General features: G+C 38.6%; 1 protein-coding gene across 1 annotated transcript; it reads right to left on the bottom strand.

The window, feature by feature from the left end:
* On the bottom strand, positions 1-26933 carry LOC148417115 (phospholipid-transporting ATPase ABCA1-like). The gene is made up of 49 exons (XM_088425853.1): positions 26860-26933; positions 26658-26727; positions 23951-24044; positions 23237-23378; positions 22512-22636; positions 21953-22071; positions 21297-21500; positions 21123-21206; positions 20780-21011; positions 20553-20692; positions 19106-19222; positions 18756-18953; positions 18477-18682; positions 17585-17761; positions 16468-16690; positions 16124-16345; positions 15797-16001; positions 15188-15301; positions 14927-15098; positions 14634-14765; positions 14336-14475; positions 13852-13989; positions 13336-13500; positions 12744-12946; positions 12455-12548; positions 11432-11574; positions 10382-10506; positions 10029-10130; positions 9722-9905; positions 9379-9470; positions 8184-8216; positions 8001-8100; positions 7852-7926; positions 7580-7743; positions 7252-7429; positions 6934-7049; positions 6074-6218; positions 5844-5967; positions 5054-5222; positions 4789-4915; positions 4583-4645; positions 3816-3922; positions 3572-3713; positions 3119-3253; positions 1895-1998; positions 1706-1798; positions 907-1150; positions 399-546; positions 1-29 (listed from the first exon to the last, which is right to left on the bottom strand). The coding sequence occupies exons 1-49, from the start codon at positions 26931-26933 to the stop codon at positions 1-3; spliced, it is 6732 nt and encodes a 2243-aa protein (XP_088281979.1).

Raw genomic sequence — 26933 nt, 5'->3', positions numbered from 1 at the left:
TCAGTATTTGAGGGAGGAGGCTTTTGGACCTGAGTGAGCAGTGCAAAACTTTATAAAAAGAAGAATCTAAAGAAGAATTTAAGAATCCATTTTCACGTTAACAATATGTTAAAGCAAGCCAAAGGCCTTCCCATACTGGTAATCTGTTAACATCCAGATAGAGGCAAGTTCCAAGTGCACATAAGCAAACATGGTTGCAGTTTTGCAGTTTGTTATTACTGTAAGACTTTGTTACAGTGGTGTGCGCGCTTTGCAGGCGTCAACTGTAAAGGGAGAAAAGCCCGCCTCTTCCTCAGTGTCACCATTACTGCCACGAGAGCTTCTGTGCATATATATTGCAGAATTCTCCTCGAGACGTAATTTGGACATTTTCATTTTTCTCTTGCTTCTTTTATCACTAGCAAAGATGTCTCCCTGTTGGGAGATGCCCGCAGAAGTTGTCGGAATGTGTTGGCTGGACAGGTTGGGTTGTACAGTCTCTTCAACGGTGTTCCCGCTGGTGGACTGTTCATTGTCAGTCCGCTCCTTTGCAAAGTTGACAAAAACCTAGGCGATGGAGAATTACTTTACTGAAAGCAACTAGATGGTGCTCAGGCACATATCCTGGATTTTAAATAACGTCATGTGTTTTGGTTTTATGGCAGTGTGGAAATAAAATACGTGAATACTGGCCCAACATATCTTAATTACACAAAACAGATATGTTGCAAGTACTGTCTGTCATGTCTTTCTCTAATCTAAATCATTTTTAGTTATATTTGTTTCCACCAAGCTGAACTTTGATGACTTATCTGCTACACTAAAGCAAGAATATTATACGATCATAGCATGTACTCTGAATAATATATAGGTAATATACAGGTTTGTAAACCCAAGGGTTACTGTTAATTTAAATTTTGTGATCACCTGGTCTAAGGTTGTCGGTAAAACGGAGATGTCACTGATTCGCAGCTCCTCATAGTTGCTCAGCTCAGCAAACACTTTAGCCAGGTTGCTGTGATGCGCTGGAAGCTGGTACCGCAGCACTTTCTGGTGCCGCTCCTTCAGCTTGATCATTGGAAAGGTTTTCTTGATGTAGTTGTGGGTGGGGCACGTGTCCATATCTGAATCGTCTGCCAGACGAAGGGTGATGGTGTAGCCCTCACCAAATCTGTTCCAATAAAAACAAGACATCATTTGTGGCGTTTTCAAAAGAAACTTGTCATGAATTCACATCAAAGTTTATGAACTTTTTCACTGCCGTTGACGTCTATTGATATCCATTTAAACGTGGCTGGTAGTGAGTGAATTAAATTGCGTTGAACAACAGCAGCTCAAAATAGGCCAACAAGATATGAAATTCTGCTTTGTAAGATATTTTGTTTTGGTAGTCAGATTTCTGCCTGGCTGTGTATGTGTTGGTATGACAATCTATTCTGCCAAGGGCCTTCAGAATTACTTCGTGCTCATTAATGGACAGCACCTCAAATTATACAGTAAATTCCGTTCGCTCATGTGTTCCTGATGATCCTATTTATTTATTTTTTATTTTGGATCTGATTGTTGACCACCAGATAGTGGCACAGTAATTAGTATGACACAATGTCAATTTGGAGAACGATTGTTATTAAAATTTAAAATTAAAATAAAATGCCTTTATTGTCATTGTAAACCTGGTATACTAGGAAATTGGGATTAGATGTATTCATCAAACAATTTCAGTTACCTGTTCTTTAAGTGTTGCACAGAGCCAAGACACTGAAAACGGCCGTTGACCATGATGGCCATTCTGGTGCAGAGGGCCTCACATTCCTCCATACTGATCGTACAAGTAGAAGCATAAAAGCCATCACCTCTCTACTACACTCAGAAACATTTTAGAATTTATGATTGATAAGTGAGCATCCGTCTCTACCTGTGGGAGGTCAGAACAACAGATATTCCAGCTTTGACGAAGGAGTAGATGCAGTTCCACATGAATCTCTTAGCCGTTGGGTCCATGCCAGCGGTGGGCTCATCCTAAAAGCAAAGATGCAATATGATAAAAATGTTTATTTAGAGGATGCAAGCAGATATAATACTTGCAAACCTACTTCCGGATAATGGAAAAAAAACACAATACATTTTTGTAAAAAATTAAATGGGCCCTATTTTGGTACACAGGCAGGCGTGCACGCTGCATGGAAACATATTTTGGTGCCGATCTTTAAAAATTCAGTTGAGTTATTCAGGTTACAATAATCACAGTAATGGTGGGAAATATGTTGACATTTTATATCTTAATTTTTTTTTTTGTCACAAAAACTGGGATTTGAACAGGGCTATAAAACTATTTATATCCACTATACATTTGTCTTTGGGAGCCTAATGAACTGTATGAAAATGGAATCCAAATGTCTAAGATTATATCTTGAGGTGGAATTTGCCTGAATTATGGTTATCTTATACCAATTTACTCATCATTTGGTAGTGGTTGAAGATTCTATTACTGTTTTGTATGGCTACCATAACTTTGGATTAACCTGTCAATATGTTGATTAATTGGAATAAAAGAACAAAGACATTTCAAATTGGCAGTGCAGAAAGTGCACAAACAAAGTGATTATGTTTTAATTACTGGTTAGTCTGTAACATGTCAATGGGCAAATGTTGACCATTTATCCCGGGTGTTTTATTTCACCTCAAGAACTAAAGAAATAGGAGGCTGCTTCGTCATCAGAAAGTATTGCATCCAAACAATGATTTGAATTAAAAAAAGAAATCAATTAGCTTGTTAACTCATTGTTTGTCTTATAATCGGTTAATTGTTACACTTCTTCCGTTTTATATTAAGTGTAGTACTTGAGTAGTCATTTCACTGACTATGATTTCACTCTTTGTCTGTTTTGAGGACTCCTTTATTTGAGTCATATAATTATAAAGTAATTGTACTACTATGCGGGAACTATTTCTAGTGACTCTATGCATCTCTACCCTTAATGAATCTCATGGGGAAACGTCGCAGTCATTTCACATGGTCTTTTTTTTAAACACTGTTACATGTCAAATTTAGCCACTTACAGTAAAAATGTCATGTGTATTTAGACTTTGACCCACTATCATTGTCATGCTCCATGTAGGTCAAAAAGATGATGCTCACCAGAAATATAACAGGCGGCGCACCGATGAGGGCGATAGCAGTGGAGAGCTTTCTCTTGTTGCCTCCACTGTAGCTTCCGGCCTTTTGATTGGCATACTGGCTCAATCCCATTTTCTTTATACCCCACTGAGCCACCTAAATGACAACACAATCGTATGATATGGGTGGCCTTAAGATTTTAGAGAAACCTCATTTAAAATAACTCAAGGCATTTTTCATTTGATTTTTTATTTTTTCATATTGTTCTCATTTATACTAAGGAGCACTTGTGGCTGCATGAGCTGCTCTTGTGGCTGCATGCAGATAGGCAATGCCGTCCCGTGTCCCTCTGTTAGTTATTGTCTGTATGTTTCTTGGATGGCTCGAGCCAGTGACTTTTGCCTTCTGCCTTCTACTTGTGCAGGTGTAAGGACAATAAAGATCTATTTATAGGCGATTTGTCATTATTGTTACCTCGGCAACAGACTCATCGGGCATCCCTCGTAAACGGGCATAAAGTTCCAGATGTTCAATGGCAGTCAACCAGTCATAGATGGAGTCAAACTGTGGGCAGTATCCCATCTGCTGATGAGCCTGGTCCAGTTCTGTCACAACACTATGAAATGCAGTCATGTATTTATGTCATGTAATGTGCACTTGTTTGGATGTTAGTGGCTTTAAAACCATTGCAAAAGAGGATGGTGGACAAAATGTAAACCTGTGGCCATTGAGGAAAGCCTCGCCAAAGCTAATAGATGAGTCTCCTGTCAGCATGCGAAATGTAGAAGTCTTCCCCGCGCCATTGACGCCGAGCAGGCCAAAACACTGCAGGACAAATGTTATAAAATAAACCTGAGATTTTCAATTGGTTCTGGATTTCAAACTAATAAAGACCAGTCATTTATCACCACATTTAAAAAAATGGGCATTTCTCAAAAGATGTTAGGTGAAATTGCATGTTCACCAACTCTTCACAACAATGGCGGCTCACCCTAGGCAGTGGAGTTGTGGAGTTTTCATTGTAATGCATTTGCCAATTTACTGAATGGAACTCATTGCCAGTAGATAATGAAAAGAATTAAACCTCTTGATGATCCATCAAACAGCAACATTAAAATAAAGGGTTGAAAAAATTAACTAGATCATTTAATAAAATCCAGATCAAATTTTCTGTGGGCAAATAAAACTCATAACTAGGGAAGCTGCCCACATTTACAATACCTTGACAGCTAACCCTTAATATGAAACAGCTAACAGCGATTACAATATAAAGCAATGCAAGAGCTGAATAAAAATGGTGCTTTTTTTTTTTCTCGATTACCCAACAATTGTGACCATGTCAAAATGCCCTCGAGGAGACGATCGAACATCCAGTTTTTCCTGATGCTGTGTCATCAGTAGCACTTCTAATAAGAGTTACTTTGCTTATTCAAGAGATCTTAATGTTGTAACTGGCTGTAGTAAAATGCTTAGGACAGCTCTCACCTCCCCGCGAGGAATTCCTAGGCAGAGCTGATTGACAGCTGGCTTCTTGCCACCTTTGTAGAACTGAAAAATGCACAGAAACATAATATCAATGCACAGAAATGTGTCGAGGCCTGTGCAGTATGCGTTTGATTCTTTTTCTCCACTTTATTCTAGCATCATTTAAAGACATGCTTTTAGAAAATTGGTGACAAAATAAAATGTACTTTGGTCAGATCTTTCATGATGAGGATATCAGATTCAGCGTTGCCACTTTTGACCCGTTGACTCTCCCTGGCCACGTCCTCATCCTCTGGGCCGAGAGAAGGGATCTCGGACAAAACCGACCGTGGCCTGAAAAGGCAAAACCATAACTATTTATTCATATTTTACATTTTCGACAGTTGTGAATTGTGACTACAGTAGGAAATGAACACAATTTTTCTTTAACATCATTCAACACAGCAGAGACTACAGTATCTGAAAACTGACCTGAGGCAAGACCGACCAAGACAAGTGTTTGGGTTAGCCCTGTGACCAATGAAGAACTTGTATTGCAGCATTAAGGTGAGAATGAAGAAGATAACACCCTGCACTGCCATTGCAAAGAGCTTATTCCCAATGAAGTCCCACTCAAAAGGGTCCAAGGTGTACTCCACACCTGGGGAAGGAACACAGCAAAACACAACATTCAAGTAATACTGTTCACAAAGTGTAATAGACAAGCCCTTTCGGACGTTAAGATGCTACTGTTTTCACACGCTTTGAACACCAGCTTACAGTCAGTGCGACTTATCTGCAGTTTTTTCTTTTTTTACTAGGCATCAGGGGGCAATCTCCTGGTTAACACAGGGAAATAGAATAAGAGTAAGTTGGGGAAGATCTGTCTTGATTTTGAGTTTAAACTGCTATTTTACTCACCACCAGGAGTCACTCACCCTGAGTAAATGCAACAAGGCATGTTACTGCTGTGTTGGTGCAGTATTCAAACACTCTGAGTGTGTGTGTTATGTTGGTGCTGCTATAATTTCTAAACATGCATGCATGTTCACTGTGTTGAAAGCAAGATGTTGTGGTAACCAGACAGTTTTTAAATTAAAACAAAACAAAAAACAACAACAAAAAAAACAATTTTCTGCATAAATATCTGATGTTACAACCCGCAGTTTGGGAGTCATGACCTATACATGTCAAATGTGTGTCCTATAATACAATGTAGTTTTTAGTCCCCAAAATAACGTACTTAAATTTGCAACTTTTAACTATTCATAGATGGCCATACCTAGTCTCTGATTGATGTCAGCAATGGCTTGGTTCTGAGCCAAATCCATGAGTCCGCGTCCCAAACAGTAATGAGGGAAAATGGGCAATAACTTCTTCAAGACACTATTCAGCATGTTTAAATGCTGTAAAGGCACAAACATACAAAAATTCAAACGTGTGTGATATTTCTGACACAAGATCAGATCACTGCTCATGAATGTAATAATGAAGAGTGGCCGATGACCGTACCTCATTCGCAAACAATTCCAACACAAATGTTGTCATGCTGCTATTAATTCCAATGAAGAGGTTCACAGAAATCAATATGCACAAGGCTGTGCTGGGAACGGTGAATGCAAAAGATGCTGCATACATGAACGGAGTGATGGCCCACCTACAAAATTAGGGGAGTAAAATATCAGATAAATTGCGTTGAGAGTTAATAGTTACCAGATTTTAATAGCCTTAATCTCATGTTTAATCTGACTTTACGTTGTCTTTATTGTGTGCGTCTCTGTACATTGGATATCTTGTTCTTGAGTTTTTGAGGGTTGGAAAAGAAAGGTCAATCACATCTTGAAGCAGACACTGATTGTCATTGTGTTTGTCCTAACCTTTTAAGTTCCTGTTTAAGGGTTGGGGTGCACTTTCAGAACAAGAAGGAAGTGCTCTGCCTTTGATATAGGTAGAGCGATATCCATTCTTTGTAAAAAAGGAGCTTGCTTAACACAGAAGCATCTCATGTTTAGCCTACCACAAAAATGTGAATCATCCCATCTGCAACTGCAGCTACAGCTAACGATAGCAAATAAGGCACTAATAATAGCCATCACAAAGCTTGTTCCAAAGTAAAGTCGAGAAGACCCCACATTTGAGAGAGTCGGAGATGGACAGAATGGACGATGCTTTATTGTAATTTCATTTTCTAATTATAGGATCTTTGACATAACAGCATCGTTCGAACTGATTGGCAAAGCTAAGGTTGCAGCCAGCATGTCGTAGTTTGTGAAAAAATGTTAGAAAATATACATTATCATGACTCATATGTGCTGAGCTTTGATCAATTTAGGAAACTAGGGGTGACGTGAGCAAACTCTGCAACAACATACCCATAGAAGAGATGGAGCAGGATGAGAGCCGGCAGGTTGGTCTTTGAAACGTACGCCTCTCGCTGGAAACCGACGAAGATGAGCACAACGATCATGGCCGGGATGGTGTAGTTTATCTGAAGCAATAGCAAAATATAAACACAAGATTAGCCCTCTGGCTTGGATAATGATGGTTGGTAGCCACCTTGCTTTTCATTTTAATCAATAAGCTAATAATGAAATTTTGCTGTTATGTGTCAGGTAGGATAGCCTTCACTACACTCAAGGTCAGACCACCTCATGCGAGTCACTAGGTGTCACTCTTTCATCTGTACTGACCATGTCCCAGCAAAAGTTGGCCACCCAGTAGATGATTGGTTGGACACCACTTGCAAAGTGGATGAGTTTGGCTTTACTGGCTCTTTCTGTGATCAGGAAAAGCACAAAGCTGGCTGGCACCAAGGACATGGCAAAGATCACACTGACTGAAACCACTACGTCCACTGCACTTGTCTTCCTAAAAACGAAATAATTACAAAATTATCATTGCAGAAATGGATTTGATCATTATAAAGCATCAATCAAATGGAAAAGGAAAATAAGCAATGATATGGAAAATCATCTCATCTATCTCAATCTATGCATGATCTTCCACAGTACTACTCACTTGGCAATTTGGGCAAGCTGCTCCTGGGTGAGTTTCATTGGGTGATTATAGGCTGTGATGCTTGGTCTTTCAGGGCCATGTTGTGATTCGATTCTGAGCAAGCCGTTGTTCACCACATTAACAAATGACACCATTGAGTGCCAGCCTTTGTTATTGTACCATATCTGGATGCAAAATTGAGAAAAGAAAAATCTCACATAAATTAAGTCTGCAAATTCCCTTGTGTGTTATTTGAGAAAGTCTGGAAAGACAATAACAATAAATAAAGCTACCTTGACATTGTTTTTAGCAGCACTGCGTTCCAGAAACCCAATGAGTTTGTTTAAGAATAGATTACTTGCACTATTCTGTGAAAAATGAAAGCAGATACAAAGGGTTGACATAATATTAAGTAAATAAGCTAGCATAGAATTTACTGTACCTCTGAAACTGAGTACTTATTGATGATCTTTGTGACTGAATCTTGGACATTGACACCATTGGATAAATTGCATGCGCCTCCGAAGGAAAAGCCCCCATACCTGCAACACAATGGCTTCAGTTACACCAACTTGGCTGAAATAAAACAGACCTTGAAAACGGGAGTTTCACTTCGAGCATTTACCTAAGTTCTTTCACAAACTTCTTGGCCTTCATGCTGTGAAAGAACGGTTTCAGAGTTAAAATGTTGTCTGAAAAAAAGCTATTTAAAATAAAGGCTGCCATAAACAAATGATCAGTCTGATAATGATGTGTTGAAGCAATTTTGGACAAGAACCACCCCATATACAAGCATTTGCTTACTCCTGCCAAATATGAATGCATCCTTTTAAACGACATGAAATGGCTAACTAGCCACTAAGATTGGCTGATAATATGGATATGTTGATATATCGCAATATGAAGTGACAAATTATGTGCTTACATAATGTTCAGTTTCCAATATATTGTGTATTAATTTTGAGATGCCTTATTTTGGTCGTTTTTCAATACATTTCATGATAACAAAGTAGTCCATAAATAAATTCGAACTATTAATTTCTTCTTGGTTTTTGGGGCCTTTTTTTCTCTCAACGCAAGTGACATTACAGATCTGCCATGTGGAGGCAAGTCAGACTCTGGTGGGGAAGTTCCGACTTGATAAAGTTGGAACTTCCCCACCAGATCAGCACCTCCAAATCTGAGACTACGGCCCTCAGTCTGAAAAGGGTGAAATGCCCTCTCCATTTCATGGATGATGTCCTGCCCCAAGTGGAGTAGTTCAAGTATCTTGGGGTCTTGTTCACAAGTGAGGGCAGGATGGAACGTGGGATTGACAGGCAGACTGGTGCAGCATCTGCAGTTCTGCAAGCTCTGCATCTGTCTGTCGCATTTAAGAAAGAGCTGAGCTCAAAGGCACATCTCTTGATTTATTGGTCAATCTATGTTCCTGCCCTCACAACCCACAGCTCGAGACCAAAAGAATGAGATCCCAGATACGCTCTGCCTAAATGAGTCTCTATCGCAGGGTATCGCGGCTCTTTCTTGGAGACAGGGTGAGATGCTCAGCCATATATGGAAGGACTTGGATTTTAAATAAGGTCACACAGCCAAATTCATTCTAGCAGGAGGACTACCAGTGGAAATTTGTCTTTTTGACTATAATTGGCTGAATTTACATGTACATTACAACACTAGGCACATTTTCATGAATGTAAAGGAAGGAAGGAAGCAAGGAAGGAAGGGAGGAAGGAAGGAAAACAAACAAATCAACAAAAGCAAAGATGTTTTATTGTTCTTATTAAAATGAAAATTACATGCACGCATAGATTTAAATTTACCTCTTCAGAATTTGTGGGTAGGTCTTCACCAGGTAATCTGACATGTTATATCCTGTGAGATTTTGCAGGATGACATCACAATGTCTTGTGACCTGAAATTCCAATATTAAAATTAAATTCATAAGGTGAAAAATCCCACTTGATTAAAAACTTGATTAAAAAAAAAAGTTGTTGTATAGCGAGCTTTTGTGTTGTTTTCCCCAATACGGGATTATTATACTGATTATACCACCTATCAAAGTATTCAGCATAGTATTGTATTCAATGAACAACTGCAGTTATTTCTGTCAAGGTGCTGTCCATGTAAATCCATGAGGATGCAACATGATGACATCCTACTAACCTCTGGAGGGGGTGGTCCGCCAGCCCCTTCTGGACAGTCTGGGAGCACATTTTTTGTGCTGAACTGACAGTCAGGTGAAGGCCTCTCCTTGGTCCAGTTGCCTGTGTTGAACTTTTCCCAGGTGGAGTTGGGGAGCTGAGGCCAAATGAACAAATGGTCTTGGTTGCTGTCATGCTGGAGGCTTCTGTGAGAACATGGGACAGCGGGCAAGGTAGGGAAAGGCAGCAATTTTAGTAGTCAGGTTTAGTTGAAGTACAAAAGAACCCTTTATTGTTACTGCAAGTGTTTTTGTGCATTTCATTCTTACGTGACGTTATTCTGGTTCTCTGTATATGTGGTACCAAAACCTGGCAGTTCCAGCAAGGCTTCCTGTAGGTTCTCCATGGCTGGATCCCCAGGAGCATCATTGCTATATAAATGTGAGACCTCAGGTTAGAATGACACAGTGTCAAGATAAAATACTCTATTGGATGACTTATAGTGGTTGAGGATCTCAAGGAGTGCTGGATACTTCATGGCTAGCAATGCTGTTTCAAAAAAACAAGATGTTTCTATTCCATTTTTTTAGAACACTGAGCAAGAAGTTAGCTTCACAAATCACCTTTAAAAGTATTCAAGCAAATACAGCTCAAATTGAGTGAGTATACTGTATAAGTGTACCTGAAAGAGATGTACTGTTCCCCATACATACGAGGATGGAGCTCCAGGGCTTCATACTTCTCAAGCTGTGGTACAATATGACTGACCAATAGAGCGGCGAACACAAATACAGCAGGTAGAACATTCTGTAGCACACAATTAAAATACAGTGAAGTTTAACCATCCCACTTGCTATAATCACATTTAAGCATATTACCCCAAACATATTTCTAAACACGTGGCTATATTTGAGCACAGGAAATTGCAAGCGTAAAATGTATTTTAAAAAATTGTGCTATCATGAGTTTGAAAAAAAAAAAGATTAATTCAATCCAATTAATTGATCTAATTAATCTTTTTAATGGCACCTAAAATTTCTGAAAAAAAAAAACGATTAAAAAATTAAATGTAGCTACATTGTGCAACTGTGGAAGACCTAAAGATTAATAACAACAAAAAAGTGGCTTCAGTCATTTATTGCCTTTAATAGAGTGACAGTTTCAGTTGTAAACATTTAGCTTCTGCTGTATTTTAGACAACCGGTTGTTCCTAGTGCTTGCTGCAACCTTTAGTTTCACCCATCAGGAGGAATGCTGCTGTTTTCTTTTGTCAATCAACAAAGAATTAGAAATTAACATGAATATTTTATCGTCCATTCAGTCGGTCGCAGACTTGCTCAAACGCAGGGCTTTCTCAAATTTAGTTTGGCAGAAAGCATTGCTATGGCTCGCTTTATATAGTTTCTTTTGTTGGCTGTGGAGGCAGTCGCAGCTGGGTGCGTTGCTTTTATGCGGTAGGTGAAACATGAGTTGCTTCTGTGGAAAGTAAAATATGTCTTGTGATGTGAATGCACATATGCATTTTGGAGGTTCGGCAGTGTTGCCTGTTTCCTTGAAGAAGAAGCTTTCCTGATTACTTGCTGTAAAAAGTAAGTTACTTTGCTTATTTGCTTTAAAAAGTCATTTAGTTAGATTACAAGTTACTTAATACACTACACAGTGTTGTTTTTCCACAACTGAAATACACATTTCCTTAACGCTGTCACACTTTATTTATAATGTTTGTTATTACCTGAAAAAAGAGGGCTCGGTAATTTCTGCGAGCGTTCAGCCATCGTTTGATGAAGATCCCTTTCAGCATCTGCCTCATTCGTCGAGATCCAGCCAGGTAGGCGCCTTGGCCAAATCCTCTCAGCATGTCTGTCTCGTGTGGGGCTGTGACAAAACATTGCAGGAACTTTTAAGGGACAGATGAAGTCTCATATACTGCGCAATAAGTGGCCTGGAAATGACTACTGACTGAGAAAGGTGGGTGTAGTTTGGCAAAAGTCGGAGGGGGGTGGGATAAGGTCCAGCTCCCTCACGAGCTTGAACTTCTTGATCTTCCTCACAATTTGGAATTTCAAAATTCCATACTTCCATACTAATGACAATCATTTCCAGGCTTTGCAATGTTTTTTTTCTCTCAGAAAAATATACAACATCTGATCAAATACATAAATCTATTAAAACTGTTACTTTAATCATTCTTAATATCTTTATGTTAACACTTTTTTTTATGTCCAAGGGTCTAAACAAATGCTTTATCATCCTAACACAACTCTCACATAAACTCTGCCTCACTTGACATAAAACATGATCTAGTAGAATGAAATTGTTTTGGAAACAACTAATTTTCTTACATTTTCAAACATTTATTTTAAAGGTCATAATAGTATGTAAATAATAATATTTTTTCATTCTTTATTTTTCATTTTCCATCACTTTTAATACCTGGAAATTGATCAAAATGATTTCCATACATTAATTACTTGCATAGGAACCCTGTGAACCAGGGTAAACTATTAAAAAAACAAACAAAAAAAAAAGGATGCCACTGACAGCGAATGATGCCAAATTTCCATTTTACCTGGGCTGGCACTGAAAGAGTTAACCAACCCATCCTAACCTATTTTCTTTGTTCGACCATAAAGTGAGTTGTAGTGTACTGTAATTTGGAGTGTACATACAACACATACAACGCTTGTTCCTTGCTGGCAGCGGTATGAAAAAGGCAATATAGTTCTTTGTGTGTGACACACAAACACACACGCACCTATATCGGACTCTCCTTGCTGCAACTGTTGAGGCTCAGCCAGAAGCTCTGGTTCCGCATTAACCTCAGGTTTCTCCTCCAGTTGTAGAAAGATCTGTCAACGGTATTACTCTTTTGCATACATCGAAATAGTAGGTCACAGATGTAAGAAATCTAAGCTTTTGACAGAAATTTTGTTGTAACCAAATTCGGTGGAAAGGAGTGAAAAGGCATTTTTATCCATTTCGGAAAGCGGTCACGGCACCAGTCATTTTTTTGGCATATATATGCAGGGCAAACATTTACTTACGTCCTCCAGTGTACTATCGGACAGGCCATAGCTGCTAATTCCAATCTCGCTCAGGTTTTGATCCAGTTCAGACAAGAAAGCTGCCATGTGGCTAGTCTTGGAGATGTGCCATGGCTGATTCAACACCGCCTCACGCCCTGATTCCTTCACCAGGCTGGATTCAGGCAAGTGACGATTTGCCAAGGACAGCAGCGCTTCCATGGCTACCATAAAAGGGCCAATCCGCACATAGGTCAAAATATAAAATAATAATAACAGCAATCTATAAACACAACATCAAGCTAAAACAAAATAATAATAAACTGTTGCCTGCATAATCCTCTAAAATTGACTTTTTAACCATCTCTCTCATGTTAGATTCACATACTGAAGAACACTCACATGAATTGTTGTCCCAATTAGGCAAATCCGTGTCATCATGAGAGGACATGTCTTCAGTCTGTCATAAATTGTCGTGAAACACATTACATGTTCATTAATATTTTCAGCTATTGTTTAGGTGTTGAAAAAAAAGATGCTGGTTCACAATTGTACAAACACTTCCAAATGAATCAAATCTTTTTTCAGAAAATGTGTGTTGCTGCACACCTACTACCTACCTTTTTGACAACAGTGAGGAAGTAGCCAGACCCCAGTTTTGATTTAAGAAAAGGTGGCGACCCGCAGCACCGCAGCCTTCCTTGGGAGATGATGGCAATACGATCACAAAGATATTCTGCTTCATCCATGTAGTGAGTGGATAGGATGATGGTTCGGTCTGAAAAGGAGAAAAAACAGGCACTGAGAAAACAGCGAGGTGGGGGTAATAGTAAGTAAGAGTAAGAGAATCCTTTATATGTCCCACAGTGGGGAAATTGCATTGACAACAGCAAATGGGTGCACTATACTGTATATACAAGATAGATAAACTACATTGGGTAGGATAGATTGTTTGACAGTGGGGTATATTATTACACATGTTAAATAATACATTATTGTGCTGTGTATTTTGCTGGACAGCCAAAATAAAACGATTTCACAGAAATATTGGTGTTCAGTTCTGCCGAAAAAAGTCACATCAAGGCATGTGAGCAATACCATGCACCTCTAACCAACAATTTCAGTTCACCTTTGCGATATTTCCTTAACAAGTCCCAAATTTCCTGACGGGAGGCCGGGTCCACCCCTGCTGTAGGTTCATCCAACACAACCACCTTGGAGCCTCCAATAAATGCCATTGCCACTGACAGCTTCCTTTTCATGCCACCTGGTAGTGATAGAAGGCAGATTTAAGGTGTGCTTTGTAATTTTCAAAAGATAACTCAAAACTTGTCACATTTGCTCAAAACACTTAAATATAAGTGATGTATGATGATAGGTTGTTTATTTGGGGCATAGCTGTTTCTTGCAAATGAAATTAGAGGCACAATTGGTGCCTAGATGGTAGATTTCTTTTAAAACTTTGTTTTAATCATGTACGACTGGATACTGCCGGTTTTAACCATTAAAACAAAGGTTTTTTTTTTTTTCTTTTTTTGGTGAAATGGCAATTCCTTTTTAGGCTTTGCAGCATATTTGTTTTTATCCCAACTGTAAACATAGTATATGCTCACCAGAGAGGTCTGTAGCCTTATCATGACGTTTGTGAAGAAGTCCAACTTCTTCAAGCCAGTAGTCAAGTTCAGCCTTCACTTCTTTCGTAGACATCCTCTTCAGGCGTCCATAAAATAATACATGCTGCTCGACAGTTAGCCTGCAACAGAGGGACACAGAGACAATTTGAACAAACGCGATTAATCAGATGTTTTATTCATAATAAATAACATTGTGCCGTTTTATAAGTTTAAAAAACAGTTTTGTCTCTGTGTGCATCTTAGTATAAGTTTGCATTGCATAATCAAGTTTCCTTACCTATCAAACAGAACATTATATTGTGGACAAAATCCCAGTGTCCTCCGAATGATGTCAAAGTTGCAGCGGATGTCCATTCCATTGATGTACACTGTGCCCGAGGTTGGCGGGAGCATACCAGTCAATATAGACCTAGCATAAAAGCAATCACATTTATGTGATTAGTACAGATTCTGCAACAACAAAATGAAATGCAAATGACAGCTTGAAAAAAAGCTGCACTTTCTTATAATTCACTTTCATTAAATGAGACATATGGTAGTGAAAGAACCCATGACTAAATTTGTTAGTACATGAACGTAGATTTTCCTGCTCCATTGTGACCCAGAAATGCAGTGATCTGCCCCTCATAGAATTTCAGGTTGAGGTGGTTGAGAGCCGTTTTGCGTCCTTTCTTGTACATTTTCACCAGGCCATTTAAGATGATTCCAACAACCAGGTTGCTTGTGTCTGCTTCAATGCAATCTACGTACACATAATTGTGATGGAGAAAACATCAACTGCAGATCTGAACAAACTTTGTTCATGTTCAAATGTGAAGCAGCTCGTCTCACCTTCACTCTGCACCGGTGGGGCGGTGGGGATTGCCACATCATCCTCAAGCGGAAGTCCTCTCCAGTAGTTGATATGAAAGAGAAAGTGCCAAGGCCGGGGAACGCCAAATTTACCTGAACCAAACATGAATGATGTCATCAAATAAAATTATGATGGTTGTTGAAGCAGACACAGTAAAAAAAAGCACAAAGAATAAAGAAAAAAAAAAAAACATGCCTCAAAACCTTTGTTTCCAAATGATTTGAGCAATAGGGCCAGATTTGGGTGAAGTGAAAATCTGGGAGCAGACCATTTAGTTTTTATTATTTTTATGAAAAAAAACTAATAAGCTAAACCGATTTTAGTTAACCGAATTAGTTTCCATTGCCCTGTAGTTTTATTTTCGATTAGAAATTATCATGTGTCACAGTTTTTGTTGCATTGGTGGTGAGTGACCTACAATCAGAAATTGACCCAATTTATGATTCACTCAGGTGACTTGGATTTTTACATTTTCCCAGAGAAAGAACATGAAGAACAGAATATATAATACATTTGGCTTCATTCTACATAATTTCTTCTCACGCTCCAAATTACATTTAGCAAAAAAAGGTAAAATGCCATCATACCAGGGAACACAGCTTTGATGTACCAGGCGGCCACTGCATGAATGAGGGCATTCACATAAAGCATCCCGATTGCTGTTGCTAAATTGTAGGAGTCGCCCGCCACAGGACTGGACAGCAAGTTGAACCACTGGATTCCAATGCCTTGTTGTTCGTACTGAGCAAAATACTCCCAGCCAAACCCAAAGGCCACAGGTGGCAGAAAGCTCTGAGAAAAAGATGTAGAAATCACTTAAAACTAGATAAAAATGTTGTATTGTTGGCCTGAAAATATAGCACAAATGCCACACTGAGTTGAAAAATTATGATGTTCACATTGCTTTCACTTACAGCGAAAACTTTAACAGTGATACCGATGTGATCTTGCCATGCCCTTAACAGTTCGTATGGCAGGTAGAGGCTAAAGTATATGAGCCCTCCGCATGCAGCAGCCACGTTGGCCTCGGAGAACAACGTAGTGATGAGGAAGCACTGATTGATGGTGACGGTAACAAATGCCATCAGGAACAAAAAGATGATAAGCATATTGCTATATGGCAGGATGTCACCAAACTAAAGACCAGAAAAGGGGAACGTGTTACAAAAATGTTAATTCTATGCGCTTCACATATTACACAAGGGGAAAAACAATTGTGACACTTGAGCTCATTGATGTGAGTGATGACTGTTCTTGCCTTTAGCAGAGCAACAAGGAGAGAAATCGGCAACAGGAAAGTTACAAGACTGATGAAGAACCAATTCGTCCACAGAACTTCGGTCTTCAGACCCATAATTTTCATCATTTCTTTCACTCTTGCTTCCTTCTCGTAAACCATGCTCTTAACAATATCCGCCACAGAAAAGATCCAGGCCAGTGTCAGGAGAATTGGCAGGACGCGATCCAGTGTTTGGAGAAAACTATGAGAGCAGGACATAAATTTAGTTGGGGAAAGGCTTGTCAAATAAATGTAAATGCAATAAGAATAGCTTGTGTGCGTGCGTGTGTGTGTGTGTGTGTGTGTGTGTGTGTGTGTGTGTGTGTGTGTGTGTGTGTTTGTGTTTGTATATATGGCTGCTATAAGGCTTGGCCTAACGCCCACCATAGCTCTGATAGCCTTAATTTACATTTCATTCCCAAAAGGATAAGCATAAAAATGAATTTTCCTGGTGGTAGCTCTACCATGTCCTAGACTGAACAATTAGTCTGTAGTAAGTAAATGTCATGAGAATGATGATGTAGGAGAGTGATCAAAACATTACTTTTTTTTATATTCCATACATGATTAATCAAAATGCATTTCCAAACATTTTTTTTTAATTTAACCCGCAATCATTTTCGCTGCGGACATGCACTCATGTAAACAAATGAAAGTGACTCCATGTGCCAAGGGATCACATCATGTTGCTTTCTACTTTTGGTCACTATGTCCATTCTTATGAATCATCGTTGAAATGGCGTTTGAGAAAAGGAACCCTGGGTCATTCAGAGACAACTTCACAGGGTTAGGTAAGTAATCGATAACTTTAAGTACCTAAGTACTAAAATGTAAAGTAATTGATTAAAGTAATCAATTCCCTTAGGTAATTAAGTGCTGAAATAATCAATTACTTTAGATAATAAGTATTAACATGATCGATTACTATAAGTACTAAAGTAATTGACATTGATTACTATAGTGGATAAACCTTATAACAACATTGATGATGGAATGTTGGTCTAGATGAGCCGCTCGACTCCAAACAAAAGTGTAGAATTGAATTGAATTGAATTCAGCAACTCCAACATATTGAATTTTGTGCTGCACGACTTACCCATCATTCAAAAACCAGGGGTATGGCATTTGTTGTATGTAGAGGCCAATGTTTAGTTGTTTATTTGTCACAACACGGCTAATGGCCTTATCCAGCAGGTCCTGAAAATATACAAAGCCACCTCGAATGTAGTGCAAGTCATTGATTGGGTCAGCTTCTGGACCAGGAGTCCAAAACCTGGAGGAAAAAAAAAACATAATGGACAATCGGCATGGTCAAGCATTATAAAAATGTCTTTGGTGGCTTTGAATTTATAAGCTGCTAAGAGGTGTATACATTTATCTGGGTCCTTGTAAAGGTATTTGATAATTGAGTTTAACATGGTTTTAGTGGAATAATTGGTCATTCCAGAGAATTCAAGTAATAACAGTATTGTTTTTCATAATTTAGAAGCCTCATTTCATATATGTTGTGATTTTTTTTAGGTATTCAAATTTAGCATTCTTGTTAAAAGGGTCGACTCAAAGACTTTCTTAACAATAACATGTTCTATGAGCCCTACGCATCCAAACATGGCATTCTGATTGATGTTATGTTTGCGGAATATAAATTAAGTAGAAAAATCCACCAATTTTATAATCCACTCAGGGAGCAAACATTTTTTTCCATTCACTATCAACTGAAAAAGACGTTACATTTGCTCGGGGCTCGGAAAACAACCAATCACAGGTATGATTGTGACTGTCACAGGACCAAACTTAAAAAAACAGGTGAAATGACCTCTGAGCAACTACAGTATGTCATTCATGTGGCAAAATGGCCACACCCTGAGATGGATAAAAACGTATTTTGCTCCTTCAATTTTGGGGTTGGTGTTAAATTTAAAAGCAATATTTTGAATTCACAATGAAATGTCATCTGGCACAATTTTTATTCATAAGTATAAGACTACCTGGTCTTGATGTTTTCAGTGAGGGTAACATCATCAGTGCTCATTCGGATCTTGTAGGTGACGTTGTGGGGCAGCTCAGGAGCAGAAGAATTTGGCAGTTCAAACACCACACCTGCCCAAAACTGTCTGTTTTCAATGAGCTCCAAACCATTGTTGACCATCTGATCTTCAGTTGCAAACCCTTCCAACTTGTTGACGATCAAACACTGTTGGACATGAGAGAAGATGTTGAGATGCGCACTTGCTCTCAGTTGTGTAAGTAACGTTGTGAATGTCAACCTCAGTGAGTTGTGCAAGATAGGGAATGCCGTAATTGAGATCTTTGTGGACGTCCTGCCAGGTTGAACGTTGTCCAGACCGCCTTGGTGCATTTGGTGATCGACTGGACATGAAATGAGCCAACTCTGCGGCTGTCCATGACGTATCTGCCAGTTGCTTGTCAACCAGGTTAGCTATCACGGGCTGCTGAAGTAAACCCTGCACCCATCAACCCCCCCCCCCCCCCCCCCCCCCCCCACACACACACACACACACACACACACACACACACACACACAAACATTACTCAACATACTGTAAAACTTTTGAAAAAAGACATATGCTTCCATGAACAGGTTAAGGAGTCAGACCTGGAATATCGGAATCTCCACTCTGGTCTCCATGATTTCTGTAATTTCTGGCTCCACCTCCAACCAAGCCCCCTTCAGGTGCTTGAATATTTCCAAGTCTTGAAAAGTCTTGTTCACCTTAAATTCGGGATGCACAATTAATCGAATTTTTCACGATCACAATATTGGCTGCCACGATTAATTAAACTGACGCTCGGGGATGTTACCATTTAATAAATCATGCACTTTTTTGGATTACAAGTAAAATCAAGTACTTTGCCTTCCTACCACCAGGGGACATTGTTTTCCAGTTTATTGTTATTATCTGTAAGTATCGAGCTCAGAACCCTTGTTCACATACTGCTTGTTAAAAAAGAAAGGGTAATAAGTAAACATGTTGATGAGTAATCGTGATCAATAATCGTGATTCAATATTGACCAAAATAATCTTGATTATTATTTTGGCCAGAATTGTGCAACCCAATTTTAAATTTGGATAAATAGTGGATTACGAATAATGTAAGGATTTTAAAAGCACATCTGCCTGCACTAAACACTAAAATGTGACCTGCTCTGGCAAAAGGGTCTGTATGTTGTCGGATGAAGTTCAACGTAAACTACAAATATAGATCGGAGGTTGAGGCTACATAATTTTAAACTTTTGAGAGGTCACACTTTGGCTTGGTTCATACTGCATGGCTTAATGCTCAATTCCAATTTTTTGTGAGATCCGATTTACTGTTTGTTTGTGAGGTTGTTCATATTGCTACATAAATATGATCTGTATATGACCTTTGTTTAAATGCTCAAAATCTCTGACGATGCCCTTTCGTGTTAATGTTTTTTTTTTTTTAGCTTAATATTGTTTTTCCAAGATACTGGTTGCTATGGAAAGATGTATGTGCCAAAATTTAAAATGTGCTTCTCAAAAGTAGAGATTTCAAAACATAATGACATTCAAATTGCTGTAACTTGTTCAATTTTTGAGGTACAACCCTGAATTATATATCATAATGAATATTAATTGTTAATATAGTCAATATTCATTTCAAATCTTAATTATACTATAAATAACAAAATTTTCATTTTTTGACACGTGACCTTTTTGTCGAGAGCCGATCAAATCAAATTAATAATGCTTTTTCTATAACGCTTTTCTGAACACTCAAAGACACTTTACGATGGATACATATTTTCATGCTCACAAACACGCATGTACTGATGATTTTAAGCTACATTATGTAGCCACAGCAGCGCTAGATCAGCCTGACAAAGGCATGGCTGCCATTTTTGCGCCTACAGCACCTCTGACCACCACTGGAGGAAAGGTTGGTGAGGTGTCTAGCCCAAGGATACAATGAGACATGCCTTGGACAGAGCAGGATTTGAAGAGCTGAGGTTGCTGGATAATCTGCTCTACCATTTGTTGCCACACCCAACCCAATTTTATAAAGTCCCTCCACTTTACCTCTTTCATAACTTGTTGAACTGCAGGTGTGTCCGGTGTGTACAGAAGTTTACCCATGAGGATAGGTTTAAGCACCCGCCATGGAACAAGGGACAATGGATTGCCCTCCATACCCTGAATCAAGTCCTGGCAGAAATTAGCTGTAGGGAAAGAAATATGGCAACGTCTGATCAAAATGAATGCACAATGAAATAAAAAGGTGAGGGTCAATTGAGTGATATACTTACTGCTGTAATTGGTGGGGTTGGTGTCCGAGTCATCAAAGTCATTTGTCTCCATTGAAGATGTGACATTATCATCTTCATTCTGGGTGAATGACAAGTTTTGATTGTCATTCACAGAGTTATTGCACATGATCCTTGAGATTACTTGGAAAGTCCCCCTGGGCTGAGTCCCATTTTTTGGAGACAACAGGCTGATTTCCTTCCTCAATTCAGAAAAGCTGGAGTGGGACGAGAACTGAGGGAAGGTCCAGATAAGAGTATATGTAATAAAGTGCCAAACCAACAAAAACGGAAGAAGGTGACGTAAGGTTAATATTCATGTAGTTACGCTGGCAAGTGCTCTTACAAGTTTCAAGAAGTCCTTAATCTGCTTGGAAACCGAGATGAAAGAGAAGCCGATATTAATCATGTCCAAAGGGTCAGCATTGCTCTAGATAGAAAACAATAAATACATTGAGTGTGATGATTTGCCAATATAGTTAAAGTTATCATTTGGGTATTATTTTCCAAGTGTTCACACCACAAATTTTGTGAGGAGTTTGGTTGTGTCCAACTCGGAGAGAAATAGGCGATGGGCCTCCTGAATCATGTCAACTGGCAGTGCACACAGCTGAGGTTGGAGGTCATTCAGGTCCTTCCCTTCGTCCATAATCAAAAACTGTTCCAATTCCGTTACATTGCACACCAGCTCTTTCAGTCGCAGCTCAGGACCTTTCACAAAAGGCTATACGGAACAATGGAAAAAAAAAAAAAAAAACTCTACATTTTCCATATATAGTATGTTTGTGTCAAGTATGAACTCCTAGGAAGTAATTTTCTGCATCTAATGAAGAACTTTTGATTCATTCAATGCTAGGAACATATTTTCCCTTTTTTTTTTAAGAGTCCAGACATTCATTCCCTCTTTAAGAACGTCAGTGGCATTGAATGAGTTAAAATATACTCACTGCACGTCTGTCATTAGTAAATAGACTGGTCACTTATCTTACAATGTAAAAGATATAATACTGTAGATTATTAATAATTTTGTCTTCATCGATGCAACTTTTTCCTAAGACCACACAAATAGAAGATCAGCACACAGCAAAGAAAAGACGAAAATGTTACCATTCCTGTTGTTTTTCCTTTTGACATCATGTGGTAATGTATGATTGGGTGCATCATCAGAGATTTCACCTGAAAATGGAGTTTAGTCCCCAGCAGCTCGTTCACAGTCTCATTCGAAAGGCCGGTTTTGGTGCGTAAGAAGGTGGAAAATGTCTCATTGGTTCTTAGGAAATCTCTCATGGGGAGAGCTGCAAGTGCATCATAATAGAGGTGAAAATGAGTAGGGCTAGAAGAACAAAATAAGCTACAAAATAAATGTATATGTATTGTGTTGCCAACTGCCCAATGGCAAAAGTAGTCAGCGGCTTGCCAAATGCCCAATGGCAAAAGTAGTCAGCGGCTGTCGTAAAACTCGTTAAAATGTGTCATCGCCCAATTTGTGCAACTATCATTTGCATGTGACTGCATTGAATGTTGCAGGAGAAAGCCTCCGTAAAAAAGCACTACGGGTGTCTTTAATTTCAATCAAACATAAAAGGGTTGAATAAAATCACAATGGGAAGACAGAAAACAATTTGAAAACCAAAATGATGGATTTGTATCAAAAGCGATTTTTTTTTTAATTATTGTTAGCAAAGACAAATTTCTCTTTCCGAAACAAAACCACGTTAAATGATGAAACACATACTTGGCCAGAGCCTAGGATTTCGCCCAACTCTCGTGACGGTCTCCATCAGATTCCTAAACTTTGCCACGTCCAGATTGGCTGTGTACTTCACAAGCATGTGTATGTCCACATAGACTCGAGAAATTCTGGAGAGAGAAAAGCCGTCTGCCGTTTAGCTACATCATCGGCTATCAACTTTTTTGCAGTAATGTACTTGCTGTGAAATATTTTGGATGAAAAAAAAACAACAAAAAAGACAAAGTGCATGTTGTACCATATGTGTCTAACTTTTCAAACTTTGGAATTATATTTGTAGTGGTAGCTATCTCTCTGCGTATTCTATTCAGTTTAACGAAAACAAAACAAACACACACACACACACACACACACACATCTGTCTCATCTGCCCAAAGATTGTTTCACGCAGTGTGTATCCGTAAAAATTGAAATACCACAGAGGTATTTAACGTATTGCAAACGAGTTGTCACGTAAATTAGTTTTTAGGTGGGTGCAGGTGGAAAGTTTAATTTGGCTTTCGTTTCACAAATAAGAGTCGTCAAAAAGGCTTAATGGCTCTGTGATTTTTTTTTTCCTGTAGGAGACAGTATGAATAAATGCCAACCTCTGCTCTGATCATTATGGACATTGAAAAGGTGTGTTAAATGACTGCTGTGGTGTGTTACTTTGATTTCAAAGTCTGGATGCAGTGTAAATTGCTATGAATGTCTGCAATCAGTAAACCTACAGTGAGTTGTGAAAGTTGTCCACTTCGCCCGGAGTCTCCCCTAGCGTTGGACTGCTAAAACGGGGATTGTCCATGTTACAGACTAGACCTTGAATCCAGGGCAAGGTTCCGGCTGATGGCAAGGCTTTGTTTGGAAAGTGAGCTGGGAAAAAAAGCAAAGCAGTACAAGAACACAACAGACTGTCACAGACCATAGTTGCATGACCATGATGGCAAAAAGACTTGAACTATAACAGGCACGTTTCTAAATTTCTGCTCTTACATGTGCAATGACTGTTTTTAAGTTACACCTCTTCAGATCAGTTCTGTTTAAATTAAGTAATCCACTCTAACTTAAGTGAGGAAACAATATAGTCTGCAAGAAGGAAGATAACAGTAAAAGAGTACTTCAGGTAATACTGGTGTATTTGTATACCATATGTAAAACTTAATATTGTATAGAATCAATTTATATGGCATTAATTCGAGCATTTTTTTTACTGTTTTTTTTGTTGTTCAAAGAAGAGCCATTAACCCATCATTCATTTTCTACTGCTTTATGATGTTTCAAAACTATTAAGATTACCAAAATTATTTTAATTTGCTTAAGTCAGAAAAATTGGACATTAAAAAATAGGGACAGAAATGTTTTCTGTGCTGTTGAAAAGTGTGTTAGCTGGCTTGTAAATGTTTGTAAATGACATTGAGAAACAGAGGAGCTGAAGTAATACTCACATTGACCCTCCTGAACAGGAGGATTGAGACTACGAACATACACGAGGAGGATAAAGATGAGAAGTGGCCAGAAGAGTTTTCTAATCGGTTGGGTCTGCATAGGCAAGAAAATAGATGCGTCATAGTTAATGATAAGGTACCTGCAGGAGTTCTCAACAGCAAAACCCAGTTCTGTTTATCATGATGTAAAAGTACACGCTCACACAGCCACTAGGGGGATGTCCTGGACAAACTTTAGTGTGTTTGAGACAAGGATTTAACACAAGGGAGTATTTTGCTACATTCATAAATCAATAGGCAGGATGAAATTCGTGTCCAACGCCAAAGACAAAAAAAAAAAAAAAGAAGCTTGCACAGATACAGTAGCTAATTCAAGATAATGGTTGAATCCTTAGGTTACGTATAGCCTATGCCTAAAGGAAGAGAATATTGCAGTCCTATGACTTTCAGAGGCATGCAACCAGAAAAGGATCTAATCCTCTGACTTTTGTTGGATAAAGACAAAAAACGTTACTATCCTGTAATTCCTAATAGCCTAATAACATAGAGACATAACAGTATTGTATTATGAAAAAAAGACCTGGCAGCTACACTAATTTGGCAGATTTCCTCTGGCGTAGGACTGATGAAGACATGACAATATTGATTACATGTGAACTAGTTAAAACATCCCAAAAAGAAATGGAGACTGTGCCAAAGACAATATATGTTAAAACAGGACAGAAGCGATGGAATAAAATCAGTAATCAAAGATTTACTAAAAACTGGAGTTTGAATGTGCTAGCTCACCAAGCAACATAGCAATCATTTTTACAAGGTGCCACATGTTTGTCAGCAAAAGGCCGTCACATTTATTCATAGTTGAAAGAGGTCATTGAGCAATACTTTAATACATGCATTTTGCATTTTCTGTTTATAAAAGTAAGTGTTTAGCTTATGCTATACATACAAAGCATAATAAGGGAATGTCAGATAAGTGAGGGGAAAGTTTCCACAGCCACAATATCAATTTCAAAAGTATCGTTTGGTTTTGAATAATGCATTTTCTAAAAGGGTGGAGATAGTACTCATCAAGGAATGCAGACACATAAGAGCCATTTAGGCATCCTGTGGAAACATTGTACTGTACCATGGAACGGAATGTGAAAATTGTGATCATGGAAGGCACTTTGTTAATGATAATGTGGAAATTACAAGAATAAGTCCAAACTTAGTGATACAAGTTGAAACATTATTGTACATACCATCCACAAAGCGCAACTTCAGTGGAAAAAACAACAACAGACTTTAGACAAAACAGACTTTAGAAACGCACGTGACCAGAGAAACTGTTGATACCAGGGGTGTCCATACTTTTTTGGTGCAGGGCCACATACAAAAAACACAAGGACGCAGGACCAACTTAAAATGCTTCTGCTTTCATTTACTAAACATACTCAAACCAATCAAGCAAGTAATTAAAATGCATAACAGCTTTTTTAAAAAGTTGATGAGGTGACTAGTACAAAATCCACACAAATTTGCTGAACATCTCCACATTCAGAACCAAAATATGAGCAATCTGGAGTATGATATATAAGTTTTAAAAGTTACTTGAGGGTCAATGATGTGATTTTCTTTATAACAATGAATGTTTGCATTGTTAGAGAATCACTACACTAAACCAATTTGTGCCATGAGGAAAATGAGAAGATAAGTGAGAATGTCTTATCAAATACCAAATGGGCTATACTTCTGCAGGAAGACAAAACCTCCCATCAAAAGCTGACAACAGTGAATAACAATATTTTATGGATGGTTCTTGCATTGCTTTCTCTCCAAGGAAAATTAATTTATGAGCACATTTTCAAGAATATCAATTTAAAAATCCTTCCTTGTATTGTCTGTGTATTTCAGTTTACTTCAAAAGCCATGTTTGAATTTCAAACATCCGATAATTGAGATGCAGTAAACATGATGAGTATTTTAACAGAAACCTATATGATTATTTTGTTTTGCAAACCAGAAACTCAAGTGGGTCCAACAAACCCATGAACATTGGATGAGGCAAATGCTGAACAGTCCACAAGGGCAAATTTTAATTCCTTGGCCTGCCAAGTGTAAACCCTGTAGGGTCTAATCACAAAGCGAGGCTGCTGCAGAAGAGCTTGCAATATCTGTCCGGCCAATTACAGAAGGTTATTTTATCATAAACTTTTTGCTTCAAGCTTGTGACGCAGTTTGCCCTAATCCAGACAAAAGCTCCTCCTTTTAAACGCGAGCCTAAGCAAAATGTACTGAAGTTGCTTTGAATAATATTGCCTCGTTCATTTAATGTCCATGTTATGGGGATTTTTATATAAAGGTAGTTTGTCTTTTGTGCCGGTTGAAAATTAAAAATTACCGACAGAGCCATAAGAAAATATTGCATTACTCTTCCTATCCACGTATATAGCAATATATGTTAGATTTTCAGTAGGTTCAATTAGGTGCACAAAACTATATGCCGTCTTTTTCACTTTTTTAAAAACCATTTGAACATTTTGACCCTCTGCTTGTAGTAATTTATTGTTATTTTTATTTTGCCCCCCTGTCTATTTGACTTTGACATCCCTGCGGTCATGTAATGGTAAGCAATAAAGCCATAATGTAAATGTTGCTTGATGCCGTTTGGCTACCCCCAGGGCCCATACACACACAACCTAAATCAAAAAATATATGACAGTACCTTATCATTTCTGTGGTAAGCGATGTGCTTCCATATCAGAAGATGATGCTGCTGCCAGTATTGTGTCACTCTATAAAAAAAAAGAAGAAAAAAAAAAAAGAGATTGTGAGAGAGACAGTCCAAGCCTCACATTGGCATACAGCCTATTAGACGGTTCATTTATTAATGCATTCATATATTTACATAAAGGCAGTTTTCTTACTTGGCCAGCCATCGTGGTCTCATTGAGACTGAATCTGCCCTTTCTCCCGAAATCCTCCTCAACTCAGGAGGCAT

This window comes from Hippichthys cyanospilos, chromosome 10 (assembly GCF_059441005.1).
Source record: "Hippichthys cyanospilos isolate Australia breed blue-spotted pipefish chromosome 10, RoL_Hcya_1.0, whole genome shotgun sequence".
NCBI lineage: Eukaryota > Metazoa > Chordata > Actinopteri > Syngnathiformes > Syngnathidae > Hippichthys > Hippichthys cyanospilos.
Note: the sequence above shows the minus strand (reverse complement) of the source record. Positions and strands in the feature narration are given on the sequence as shown.